The sequence below is a fragment of the Lates calcarifer genome, unplaced genomic scaffold (genome assembly GCF_001640805.2).
Source record: "Lates calcarifer isolate ASB-BC8 unplaced genomic scaffold, TLL_Latcal_v3 _unitig_1690_quiver_535, whole genome shotgun sequence".
NCBI lineage: Eukaryota > Metazoa > Chordata > Actinopteri > Centropomidae > Lates > Lates calcarifer.
Window position 1 is genome coordinate 51,909 of NW_026115692.1, and position 12,722 is coordinate 64,630.

At 42.9% G+C, this 12,722-nt stretch overlaps 2 protein-coding genes across 51 annotated transcripts in view; both read right to left on the bottom strand.

Moving 5' to 3' along the window:
* The window catches only part of LOC108890123 (NACHT, LRR and PYD domains-containing protein 12), a 70,352-nt gene that overhangs the window by 48,281 nt on the left and 9,349 nt on the right, over positions 1-12,722 (bottom strand). For 44 of the 50 annotated variants that reach the window (XM_051067458.1, XM_051067447.1, XM_051067449.1 and 41 more), the window contains 3 exons: positions 7,033-7,206; positions 6,469-6,642; positions 6,169-6,345 (listed from right to left, as the gene is read on the bottom strand). In XM_051067458.1, the coding sequence (XP_050923415.1) occupies positions 6,169-6,345; positions 6,469-6,642; positions 7,033-7,206 (525 nt within the window). Of the gene's footprint in view, positions 1-6,168; positions 6,346-6,468; positions 6,643-7,032; positions 7,207-7,998; positions 8,173-8,282; positions 8,457-8,649; positions 10,481-12,722 lie in introns of all 50 variants that reach the window. The other 6 variants (XM_051067432.1, XM_051067450.1, XM_051067427.1 and 3 more) reach the window with 5 other exon arrangements.
* Positions 215-6,112, bottom strand: LOC108890114 (NACHT, LRR and PYD domains-containing protein 1b allele 2). Its single transcript, XM_018686901.2, has 9 exons — positions 5,839-6,112; positions 4,906-4,952; positions 3,845-3,948; positions 3,491-3,537; positions 2,738-2,952; positions 2,278-2,555; positions 1,675-1,788; positions 1,449-1,590; positions 215-1,070 (listed from the first exon to the last, which is right to left on the bottom strand). The coding sequence occupies exons 1-9, from the start codon at positions 5,982-5,984 to the stop codon at positions 760-762; spliced, it is 1,404 nt and encodes a 467-aa protein (XP_018542417.2). The 5' UTR covers positions 5,985-6,112; the 3' UTR covers positions 215-759.

A 12,722-nucleotide genomic window follows, 5' to 3' on the forward strand; every position in this document is an offset into this window, starting at 1 on the left:
ATGATGAAGATACTGAGAGTATAACCGTGAGGAAAAAATACTGTTGTCAACTGAAACAAGTGGAGGTAAACAGAAAGAAGAAAGAAGGAGAAAAGCTGTCTTGTCATGCTGTTTGATGTCAGACCAGGAAAACTAAACACATCTTGTATAGCTATGTTTTAAGCAGGAGACAGGATGGGATAGATGGGACACAGAACACAGCTCAGTGCAGGGAGTAAGTCCTTCAGTCTTTCAGTTTCTTGAATAAAAAGTTTTGACAGTGGGCATGTGGAGCTCTGTCTTTGCCAGGATTCTTGTCAGTTGATGGCAACACAGGTTTCCTTCCACTGATGTGCCATAGTGGATTCAGACAGAGCACAATAAACCAACTATTCATGGGCAGGGAGAGAAATTCTTCTGGTATCAGACCAGATTCAATTATCTGTTTGGAAACCTACACTGAAATTAAAACACTGAAATTAAAGGCCACGCTGAGACTAAAAGAGACCCCACAAGTATCAAGCAGAATTTTATTAGCACAAAAAATGTTATGTTATGAGAAAATATCTTCTGGAGCTACAAAACTACAAAAAAGAGGAGATTGAAAAAAAAGTGGGGGGGTTTCTCTGTCAAGGGCTTTTGAACTGTGTTTTTACTTTTTAACAACAATAAATGTTGATTTCATGACTGTTTAGAGTATTTCAAATGAAACAGGCACCTGCACATGTACACTCTGCTTGCTACACACTAAGCACTGGTTTTACAGGTATTACAATTACTTCAGCTCAAGTGTAGCTTTTCAGAGAGGTGGACATCCAACTTACGGATGAGTTTAATCACATCTGAACTGGCTCGTGCTCCTTTTTTTCGCACCATATCGATCAAAGTTCGAGCCTTGTCAGCCTTGGTTTTTGTGGCGACAGAATCCTTTTCTTCATCATTTATAATGTCCTGCTGCAACAGCTGATCCAGCATCTTGTTCAGAACAGGGTCAGACACTGCATCAACAAACTGTGACCGAACTGAGAACAACCTTTTCTCTGGTGAGAGACTCCGAGGCTCCGGTTGATTTTCTTTACTTTGAAGAGAATCTGAGGGACAAGCAGAGAAAAAGACCTGTTCAGTAACCTGCAGTCATGTTTCTACAGACTGTGAATTTTAGAGGCAGCACAGCTGTGAACAGAGTCTGTTGAGTTCAGAGATCAGTCAGAGGCTCAACTCAACACACATTCACTGCTGATGAGTCTGAAATATTGTATTTACATTAACCAGCATCACATGTAGTTCTCCATCAGATGAGAAAATCACTGGTCAAAATGTCCACTGGAGAATATGTAATAAATATTCCAGTGTTGTGTGAGACTGAAGGTGATCTGAGGTGGAATAAGAATAAAGGCACCATGGATCCATCAGTAACAGTCACTCTGTTCTTCTGTTCTGTTCTGTGATCAGGTGGATGAAGACTTTACCCGACAGGTCAACGTCATGCTTCCAGACGTCTTTATCTTTTTGGTCTCGGACTGTCACAGTGGCTTCCTCTGTGTTTATCGGCAGACGGATCTCAAACGTTGGGAGATAATCTGGTCCCAGATCCAGGTCAAACTCTGCTCTCTGAAAACCAGAAGCACCAGAGTCAGAATCTGAACAGTGTTTAAAGGTAAGCGTATTAGAAAACCTGTTATTTGAAAAAGTCACCTCAGGCTGAACCTTCTGAGCCTTCCCACACTGAACAGAGTACCTCTGACCTGTGATGAGGCGGCAGTAGGACGGAGTCATGATGTGCTCAGAATTTCGATGTTTTGCCTTCACCTTAAAAGACATGAGAACATCTGAATCATTGGTTTAGCTACTTTGATGTTTGTTTTGAACTTTTAACCATGGGTAATAAACAGACATACACCCCCACCCCTGGTGGCATCCCGGGTGCACCAAAGGAGGGCACCTATTATTTATATTATTAATCTGCTGATTCTTTTAGATAGATAGATTTAGAAGATACTGAAACATGCCCATCATCAGGCTGGTAGTCCAAGCAAAGGCAGCAAATCCTCATAACTGAGCCACTGCAACCAGAGAATAACCAACATCTTCTACTGAAATAATTACAGCAAATTCAATTAAATTCACCAATTTTCAAAATAGTTATTTTCTGTTTTATAGTACATAATTAGGTAATTTAGAAAGTGTCTTTACAGTTGGGCAATATGGCCAAAAACATACAAGGTGTGAAAGGTTTTTAAAGCTTGGAGATGAATTCAGATTTTTCTGTGTAAGCTGTAATGTAAGATCAGTCCTCACCTCGTCCAGGGGGACGTTCCTCGGCAGGAGAAACACATTGAGGTTTTGTCTCTGTGTTTTTGGGTTTGGTGGTCGAAGGAACAACAACACTTTGCTGCTAACTGGTTTCCTGTAGTTCCATATCCTCCCTAAGAGCTCCACAGCCCAGACCAGGCCGAAGGAGGAGAGATGAGGGACTCTGACGATCACATGAGTGTCTGTGATCTGCAGCGGTTTGAGGAAGCTCAGTCCATCATCAGTGATGTGGACGACAGACAGCAGGTCCTCATGGATCACAGCTGTGGAAACACAGTCAAACGTGTTGCACTGAGCACAGCTTCATTACAGTGGTACTGATCATTTCATCCTGTATCACAGTGATTCATCATCACTGTGACCAGCTGTAGGGAACTCTGCAGCCTACAGGGGGCAGTAACAGGAACACAGAGGTTCCTCTCTAACTCCTCAGTCTCTTACTCACCATCCTGTGTTTCACAGTGTGGGAGGTGCAGCTCACACACAGCAGCCTCAGGACACTGGATGTTAAACAATGGTCCTGCAGGTGTCTTCCCAGCTGATTGGAGGAGACTCTCGTCCCATGGGACGGTCCTGTAGAGAAGCTCCGCCTCCTGATCCACAACAAACACCAGTCTAGTCGAAGAACACTGGAACCCACCTGGACCAGGACACCTGAACCTGCAGGACACAGACGGTCATCCCCTGAGTTAAGCTCTTAAACTCTGTGTATTAAATATTACTCTTTCAGCACAGCCAACACATTTCAGTTAATCTAACAAGACAACTGCATCCTCAGCCATGAGGAGCAAAATACATACTACATATTATTGTATAGGTCACATCCTCCAGATGAAACATGCTTGTTTGGTACAAACCTCAGCAAAAAAATCACAGCATCTTCACATTTTTGTCACATGAATTTCAAACGTTCCCACTGAAATCATGACTCCGTCCTGAAGTGCAGCGATGATTTGTGCAGTTTTATTAGAAATCAAAGCAGCAGGGTTCAGTGTCTGCCCCTTTACAACACTAATACCATCAAGCCTTTTTCCTGACCAAAAAAACTCTTAATGCAACCCTGAGTGAAACATCAGAGAGGAGTTTCTGACTCTGATCATTTAGTCTTTGAAAAGTACTGAACAGAGCTGAACTCTGAATTAAAGATCAAGCACTGAAAAAAAAGTGGATAAGGTTGAACAGGTTATGACAAAGTTACCTGTATGAAGTGTTTCCAGACTCAGTCCAGACTTCAGGAATGAGCTCCTAACATTGGAAAAAGCAAAAATTAGTTACACAGCACAGAAAGAAACTGGACGTCCTGGTGACAGATCCTCACTCCTTCACTTTCTTTCTACACACTCTCTTTCCTGTTCACTTAAATATCCCTCCCCTTTAATTTTCACAGTGAAATGTTTCTGTACACGCCTGCAGGCCTATGTTAGACAGCAGCACCTGTTTTTAAAGGTGGGAGATAATGTGTTTGCAGGATGATCACCACTCCACCTAACCAGATATCCACTAAACAAGAATCAATGAAAAACTGAAAAACTGACATCTGTAGACACCTTACCTTTGGACCAGTCAGAGCCTGCTGCTGCTGCTTCAACCTCTCAGGACACAGCTCATCCTCTCTGCTCTCAGGCATGTCCTGGTTTGTGTTTGATGTGGACGAATCTGGTGGATGAACAGAGTTATCTCAGGGGGAAAAGAAGGCAGACGGACCCAAACCATGTCGTGAAAAGTAAGCACAAGCTGCAGAGAGGGTTCCACGAGGTCAGACGGTTAGAAGCGCTCTTTCATGCACCAGTCAATTCTGAATCTAAATGTGGAGTGAAGGGACCTACACACATTTGTGTGACTGTAATGTTAAGATGTTTCTTGTCCTAATTTGATGTACTGTGGTAAATGGAGCTGCTGTGATGCATCCAGTGGGATAAAAAGGCCCAAACTCCAGCCACACGTGTAGTGTAAAGACAACTTTCTTGTCAAACCAACGTGTTTTGGCTCACGCCTTCATCATTGTCTTGCCTCTGACAGTCTGTGACTGTGATGCTTTTATTCACAGTGAGAAAGCTCAGAAACATCGACCTCCCTCTGAAAGAAATTACATCCCTGTTTGGCCCTGTTATGTTCACGTTCTGTGTGAAAGTACTCGACAACAACAACATTCAAAAACATAAACTGATGTATGACTTAATCGCACGGAACAAAAACACGCTGCCAGTGTGAGAAGACCTTGAGACACAGAGAGAAACCTTCAACAGCAACACTTGTTATCTACTGGTTAGGATCAGGTCAACTGGAATTTTCAAGCTCCCATTCAGTGCGTCTTTATCATTTCTATGTGAGCTCTTGTTTCGAGGTCTGCTAACAAACCACCTGAACTGAATCATCAGATGTGGATGGGGATAACAGCACAATGTGTTGTACACTGTCCAGTTACAGTCTGGAAGCTGGAAGCGTTTGTAGCTGTAGCTGAGGTAACAAAAAACATCAGAAGTAACATGTAAGGATTCATTAAAACACAAATGTCTACATAACATATATGTCAAGTGGAATCACATTCTCCACATTTTTATGTAAAATCGCACTTGCACCATGCATCTAGAAATGGGTGCTATCTATACTCACGTTCTTTGTGTCTGTCAGATGTAGTTCCTTTCTCTCCGTCATCCAGCCTGAAGGAATAAAACAGAGTTAACCATCTTATGAAGAGTTACAATGATCACTCTGTTTGACGTAGTAGCCCTCCCTTCATTTACACTGGCTCTATCTACCTGGATTTTCAAAACTATTCAGCAGCATCAACAAACAGTACAAGACTTACTTCTCAGAGTAAGATATGGTGCTGCACTCTGTATGTTCAAATACACCTCCCAAATACTAATATTTACACATCAGATATCAGCATAATACACACAACCATATGTATAATAAAACAATGTTCTCCTTTGAAATCAACTTAGCATTCAGGAGATGCAAAAGGTCTGTCTTTCTAGTATTCCTGTTTTTTTTCTTCCTCCATAAATCCACAGTTCAGTTCACACTGACCTGAATGAACACAGGTGGGTCTGCAATGGTCTGAAATGGTTAAGTGACACAATAAAATAGGTGTAATATGGAATCTTTACATATATATACAGCTTTCCCTGACTTCACATAGAATAATTATTCTGTGTGTTTTGTTACAGTAGTAATGTAATGAAAGCTCATCAGGCTGCACCTAAACAGCTTTTGATTTTAGACCTGTGAGTATCTGGTTCATCTTTTTGTTTAAACCAAATGGTTGATTAGATCATTTGTTGACCTTTTTAATCTTGAGCATTTGGTGGTTTTAATTTGAACTTTAATTTTGACTATTGGGATCTATAGGGATCACCTGGATATTTTCAAAGTGGATCCCCTCAACTTTCTTTTGATGGAGACCTGAATTATAACTATATCATAACTATTCACAGTGTGTTAGGAATGAACTGAACTTTTCTGCGACCCCTTTGCACAGGTCACATTCACATTCATTTTTCTTCCTGTCAACAGTTGAGGTCAGAGAAAACCATCTCTTACTCTGAGTGTCCAGGTTCAGCATTTATCTTCATAGACAGACAGCTGGATCCTGGAGACTCTGCTCTGTCCTCTTCCTCCACACAATCACTCATCTTCTGGACTCCAGTCAGTCTGACGGGGGCTCCACCAGCAGAGAAGCTAGACATGTATACACCAATATGTTTCAGACACACTAACTGATTAGCTCTGCTCTTTGAGCGAGCTCTCAGAGAAACTGAGCAGCGATGAGGATTCTGCTTGGAGAACTTATCCCCTCTGAATAAATACCAAAAAACTATTTAAATAAAGACCAATAAATGGGCTCATCAGCATGGACTGACTTCAACACACCTCAGAGTCTCCAGTCTACAGTCTGGACTCTGCAGAAAACCACACAGCTCCTTCACTCCTGAATCCTTCAGGTCCCAGTTTTCACTCAGGTCCAGTTCTCTCAGATGGGAGGGGTTGGACTTCAGAGCTGAGACCAGAGAAGAACAGCTGATCTCTGACAGCCCACAGCCTCGAAGCCTGCACAGAATACAGATAAAAAAAGATGAAATGTATTACATCATCAGCGTGCTAGAAATCATTTTAAGCCTTTGTTTTTTTGAAGACAGACCATCGATAAGAGAGAGATGACAATGGACTAACCCAAGAGTCTCCAGTCTGCAGTTGGTACTATTCAGTCCAAAACACAGCTTCCTCACTCCTAAATCTTTCAACTTGTTTCTGCTCAGGTCCAGTTCTCTCAGATGGGAGGATCCAGACTTCAGAACTGAGGCCAGACAAACACACCTTTCATGTGTGACAGAGCACTTTGACAACCTGCACAAGAGAAGGACGTGAGTTGAAAACAGCATTGCATATTTATATGTGCAAGTAAGGTGGTAGGGATGTAACTGTATCGTGATGTGACTGATGAAGTGAGCGTTGTGTCCTGAAATAATCTATTACATTTCTGAGTGATCACACTGCGCTGTACGAAATAACTCTGGTGAACAGATCATCTTCATCTTGACACTGAAACAGTGTCTGGAGAGTGGATTCCTCTCTCATCAGGATTTTATTTCTGCAGTTTACATTAAGAAGGAAAAAAATAAGAACTCTAATATCTGTTTTCATTCTTTCTTCATTAAATATATCTTTAGATGTATCTTGAGTGTATTGAACAGTGAGCTCTGTATAGAGTATCAAAACAGCAAACAGATCCCCTACCTCAGAGTCTCCAGTCTACAGTCTGGACTCTGTAGAAAACCACACAGATCCTTCACTCCTGAATCCTTCAGCTTGTTGTGACTCAGGTCCAGGTCTCTCAGATGGGAGGGGTTGGACTTCAGAGCTGAGACCAGAGAAGAACAGCTGATCTCTGACAAACTGCAGCGACTCAACCTGAATAAAGGACAAATAAAAAGATAACTGGTTTACCTCAACCTGGAGTGCCTCCCATTAATGTGGCTATTGTGGTTCTATGGGTTGTGCTAACTTTGCACTTATCACATCCATTGTTTATACATTTTCATCTTAATATGCAAATTTCATTCATTTTACGCCATTTGGGGACATAGTATTTGAACATTCTCCTCCTAGTGACTTTCTCATATCAACCTCAAACTCGGTCAGTATACTCTTTGTGATTAAAAGTTATCAAAAGCCCGAGTCATCGTTGAAGGGTGTGGCTGTTACAGCACCTCAACTTTCACCATCAAGTGTGGTCAGGAAAGCCTTTAGACCTTCATGATGTCTTACTGTGAAAACTGTGAGGTCTGTAGCAGTGTGGAGGATATGATGCTTCTCCATGGAGTGGTAACTTAGGTATTAAATGTCCAATTTGGCCCAAACTTGACGTATTTGATAAGAGTCCCGCCCTGAACACACTTACATGCGTCTTGTTCATGGGAGTAGCAAAATGGCTCAATAGCGTGCCCCAAAATTTTTCAAAAACCCCTTGCCATTAGGCTTAGTTTGTCCCAGGTGGACAAAATTCGGTTTTTGTTGTTGTCAAAGGTTGTGACCTCAAATTTCGATGTCTGGCCATGAATCAGGAAGCTCATGTAACTCAAAAATACTTTGTCCAATCTGCGCCAAATTTCACAGGTTCAATCCGAGGCCCCTTTAATTTGTAACCAAACAGGCTTGAATTAGTAGTTCTGCTAGCATTAAAACATAATATTAAATTTCTACCTCAGAGTCTCCAGTCTACAGTCTGGACTCTGCAGAAAACCACACAGCTCCTTCACTCCTGAATCCTTCAGCTTGTTGTGACTCAGGTCCAGGTCTCTCAGATGGGAGGGGTTGGACTTCAGAGCTGAGGCCAGAGAAGAACAGCTGGACGGTGTCAATTCGCAGTTATCAAGTCTGTAATTGCAAGGTAAATATGGCATCAGACATGTATGAGAGAAACCCTGCTGCTCAGGTAAAAAACACAAAATCAAGACAGTATGAAATAAAACACTAAGTGAACTGACCTTAGAGTCTCCAGTCTACAGTGTGGACTCTCCAGTCCAGCAGAGACCACCTCCACTCCTAGATTCTCCAGATAATTGTCACTCAGGTCAAGTTGTCTGAGGTGGGAGGGGTTTGACTTCAAAGCTGCAGCTATGGTGTTACAGTGTATGACTGACAGTTCACAGCCAGAAAGTCTATGAATACAGATAAAATATGCAATGATCAGTGAATCATAAGAAACCTTTGGCAGATCTGAAAAATCCTAGATGCTAAACTGCACAATATTCTGGAACAGAAATGAAATTTAAATTTAACTTATTTACATAACACAGAAACAATATTAACTACACAAACTCTCTGGCCCCACAAGACTACATCAGCACTTACTGAGCTTTTCTGCAGTTTCTCACTGCTGGAATCAATCGTTGTTTTCCCTTTGTTGATGCTCTGTACTTCTTCAGGTCCAACTCATCCAGAACCTCCTCTGACATCTGCAGCATGTAGGCCAGAGCTGAGCACTGGATCCCAGAGAGTCTCTGCTCTGATCTGTTCTCTGACTTCAGGAACTCTTGGATCTCCTGATGAACTGAGTGATCGTTCATCTCCATCAGACAGTGGAAGATGTTGATGCTTCTGTCAGGAGAGATGTCATATGTGTCCATCCTCTTCAGGTTGTTGATGACTCTCTGGATGATTTTTGGACTGTTCTCTGTCTGACCCAGCAGACCTCCTAAGAGTCTCTGGTTGGACTCCAGAGAGAGGCCATGAAGGAAGCAAACAAACAGGTCCAGGTGGCCATTTTTACTTTGAAGAGATTTTTCCATGACTCTCCTCAGGAAATTATTTATGGATGAGTAATGGTCAGTGTCCATGTCATCTTCAATGAATGAATCATCAGAATCGCTATCTTCCAGGAAGTCCTTCAGTACCTGTGTGTTCCTGTTGGTGAAACAGTGGAACATGTAGACTGCAGCCAGAAACTCCTGAACGCTCAGATGAACAAAGCAGTAGACTGTTTTCTGGAAGATCACACTCTCTCTTTTGAAGATCTCTGTACAAACTCCTGAGTACACCAAGGCCTCTGTCACATCAAGACCACACTGCTCCAGGTCTTCTTGGTAGAACATGATGTTTCCTTTCTCCAGTTGTTCAAACGCCAGCCTCCCCAGCTTCAGAAGAACTTCCCTGTCAGCCTCCGTCAGCTCCTGTGGACTCGTCTCATGTCCCTCATGGTACTTGTTCTTCTTCCTCTTTGTCTGAACCAGCAGGAAGTGTGAGAACAGGTCAGTCATGGTCTTGGGCAGCTCTCCTCTCTGCTCTGTAGTCAACATGTGCTCCAGAACTGTAGCAGTGATCCAGCAGAAGACTGGGACTCCACACATGATGTGGAGGCTCCTGGAGGTCTTGATGTGTGAGATGGTTCTGTTGGACAGCTCTTCATCACTGGATCTCCTCCTGAAGTACTCCTCCTTCTGTGGGTCAGTGAAGCCTCGTACTTCTGTTACCCTGTCAACACATGAAGGAGGGATCTGATTGGCCGCTGCAGGTCTGGAAGTTATCCAGACCAGAGCCGAGGGAAGCAGATTCCCCTGGATGAGGTTTGTCAGCAGCTCGTTGACTGATGACTTCTGTGTGACGTCAGACACAACCTTCCTGTTGTTGAAATCCAGTGAAAGTCTGCTTTCATCCAGGCCGTCAAAGATGAACAGAACTTTACAGACAGCCAGCTTCTCTGCTGTGACCTTCTGTAATGTTGGATGGAAAACATGGAGCAGCGTGAGAAGACTGTACTGCTCATCTCTGATCAGGTTCAGCTCCCTGAACGAAAGCAGAACCAGCAGACTGACATCTTGGTTTTCTGAGCCCTCTGCCCAGTCCAGAGTAAACTTCTGCACTGAGAAGGTTTTTCCAACACCAGCGACGCCGTTGGTCAGAACCACTCTGATGTGTCTCTGTTGGTCAGGTAAGGCTTTAAAGATGTCCTGGAACCTGATTGGAGTGTCATGGAGGGTCTTCTTCTTGGAAGCTGTCTCCAGCTGCCTCATCTCATGTTGGGTATTAACCTCTTCACTCTGTCCCTCTGTGATGTAGAGCTCAGTGTAGATCCTGTTGAGGAGGGTTCTACTTCCTGTTCCATCAGTTCCTTCAGTCACACGTTCACATCTCCTCCTCAGACTGATCTTATGTTCATCTAAAACCTCCTGCAGACCACTATCTGCTCAAAGACAACAGATATCCATTCAGTAAGTCAAGAATTATTAGGTATTGTAACAAAGAGAAATGGACGTATCCCCAGTCTTACTTTGTACAGTGCTGGTCTGACTGGCTGTCTGCAGTCCAGGTCCTGGTCTGGGTCTTTTTCCACACTGGGGACAGGAGGAGTCTCCTGATGAGCCAGACTGGTCCCAGTATGAGGTGATGCACTGTCTGCAGAACCAGTGTCCACAGCTGGTAGAGACTGGATCCTTCAGGACGTCCTGACACAAAGAACAGCAGGACAGCTGCTCCTCCACACAAACACCACTCCTCCTCTTCCTCTCTCTGTGAAGACATTTCTTTTTAAATGAAAAACCTCTCATGGATCATGGCAGCACATACTTTACCGAAAAACCGACCAATTAGATAGCAGAGAGCTGCCACAAAACTTAGGGTCCTACTTTAATCATGCAGGTGCAACCTTGTTCTGTAACAGTCTGTTGTTACCTGCATGTGATCTAATGACAGTAAAGTGAACAATGTGTGTAATTTATTGAGTTGACTTCACAACTAAATGTTATGTTAAAATGACCGAACTACTAAGTGTGATGAAGGTGACTGATAGCTCTATCAGCAGCCTGGCAGGAGAGACACTCCATGGTGTTGTAAGATTTCATTTTCATTCCTTTCTCTGACTGTGTGGAAAATGTGATGTTTTCACTGAAACTCATGCCAATGGATTTAGTGATTGTGTAGTCTACATGAAAACAAAAAAGAGGAAATACTTAAATCCGATTAGACTCAAAAAAGTCTTGTAAAGCCCCAGAAATGTCTAGAAATTAACCTGCTTTGAATGAACAAGCAAAGCAAATTTAACAAAGGCTGTATTTTTTGCAAACACTAAGACTCTGTGGTCCTGAGCAGAATCTCATGAAAAGTACCATATAAATTCAGTCCACTTACTCTTTACCACAGAGACACAAAGTAGGTCTGATCTTATTTTTATCTTGTAAATGCTGAACATAATAAAACTTGAAAAGATTTAATACTGGATAAAATACCTTTGAGACCCCAACCCTACTCACATCCAGTCTGTTCTGGATTAAGTAGAAACAGTCTCTTACTTTGTGTCTGAGGGTCCAGGTTCATCACTGAACTTTGGAGGAAGTCCTTTGGACCAGTCACTCTTCATAGACAGACAGCTGGATCCTGGAGACTCTGCTCTGTCCTCCTTTTCCTTTACATCACTCATCATCAGTCAGTCTGAGGGACAGACCTGGGACACACACACACAATTACCATGTTAATACGAAGACATAATTTCTACCACATTAAAGAGATAGGAAACCTAAACTATAAAGAATGATTTGAGTCCAAAGACACTAAACCACTACTTCTCTGCTTTTAATATCCGACCATTCAGCCGACAGCAAATACTATATGATAGACGGTTATGATACGGTTATGGTAAACAGCCTTCAATTAAAACTATCAGAATGGGGAATTTTACAGTGGAATTTAAATCAACGGTCGTGGTCGTCGCCTACAACAAAAGCAGACTCTTTCATTATACTGTGTTTGAAACAATAACCGTTTGTATATAAACTATTTTCACTCAGTTTCACTATTTCACTCACACATCTGTTTTGGCCGCTTCCGGCACCTGTACTGCGCTCAGGTAACCCCAAAGGCGGCTGATGATTGATGTACATCTGGATAATAAACCGCAGACGACGAGCCGATCGCCTCTGTCGTCTCCTGCTGTGAGTGACAGCAGGTGGCTGAGAGGCATAACTGAAGCCTCGGTACCAGGATAACGGCGGCAGAAAAACGATCAATAAACGTGAAAAATCTTTGCTTTAAATCGCCGCCAGTTGTTGCTGTTACCGACGGTGGAGTGAAATGCATTCTGGGATAATGGTAGAAGCTTCAGTGTGATCGGCCACCTACAAACGCTCATTTAGTAGGCAGTATGTGTGAGAGTGTTTCTTTACTTCGCTGTATCAACGGTCACAACAACAGACAGTCATAATGAAACCGAACGCCCCCATCGACGGTTTCTGTTGCTAACCACTATACCTGGATCTCTGAGCCGCCTGTCCTCACTGTGCTCCTCTGCTCGCTCTTCCCGCCTCTCCACGCGCTCAAAACCCGGACAGTTAAACGTGAAAAGTGTCGGAAGTAACATGGAAACAACTCACCAGCTTCTTCGGAGAACCTTCACGTCTTCAACACTTTTCTTTTTTCCCGCTTTCCAGCTCGGA

Bases quoted from the DNA above. Each gene is read 5' to 3' on its own strand.
- LOC108890114 (XM_018686901.2), bottom strand. From the start codon at position 5,984: ATGTCTAGCTTCTCTGCTGGTGGAGCCCCCGTCAGACTGACTGGAGTC. The intron at 4,953-5,838 runs GTAAGAGATGGT...TTATTCCTTCAG, and splicing joins GCTGAACCTGGACACTCAGA to GCTGGATGACGGAGAGAAAG. The intron at 1,591-1,674 runs GTGACTTTTTCA...TCTGGTTTTCAG, and splicing joins CTCAGAAGGTTCAGCCTGAG to AGAGCAGAGTTTGACCTGGA.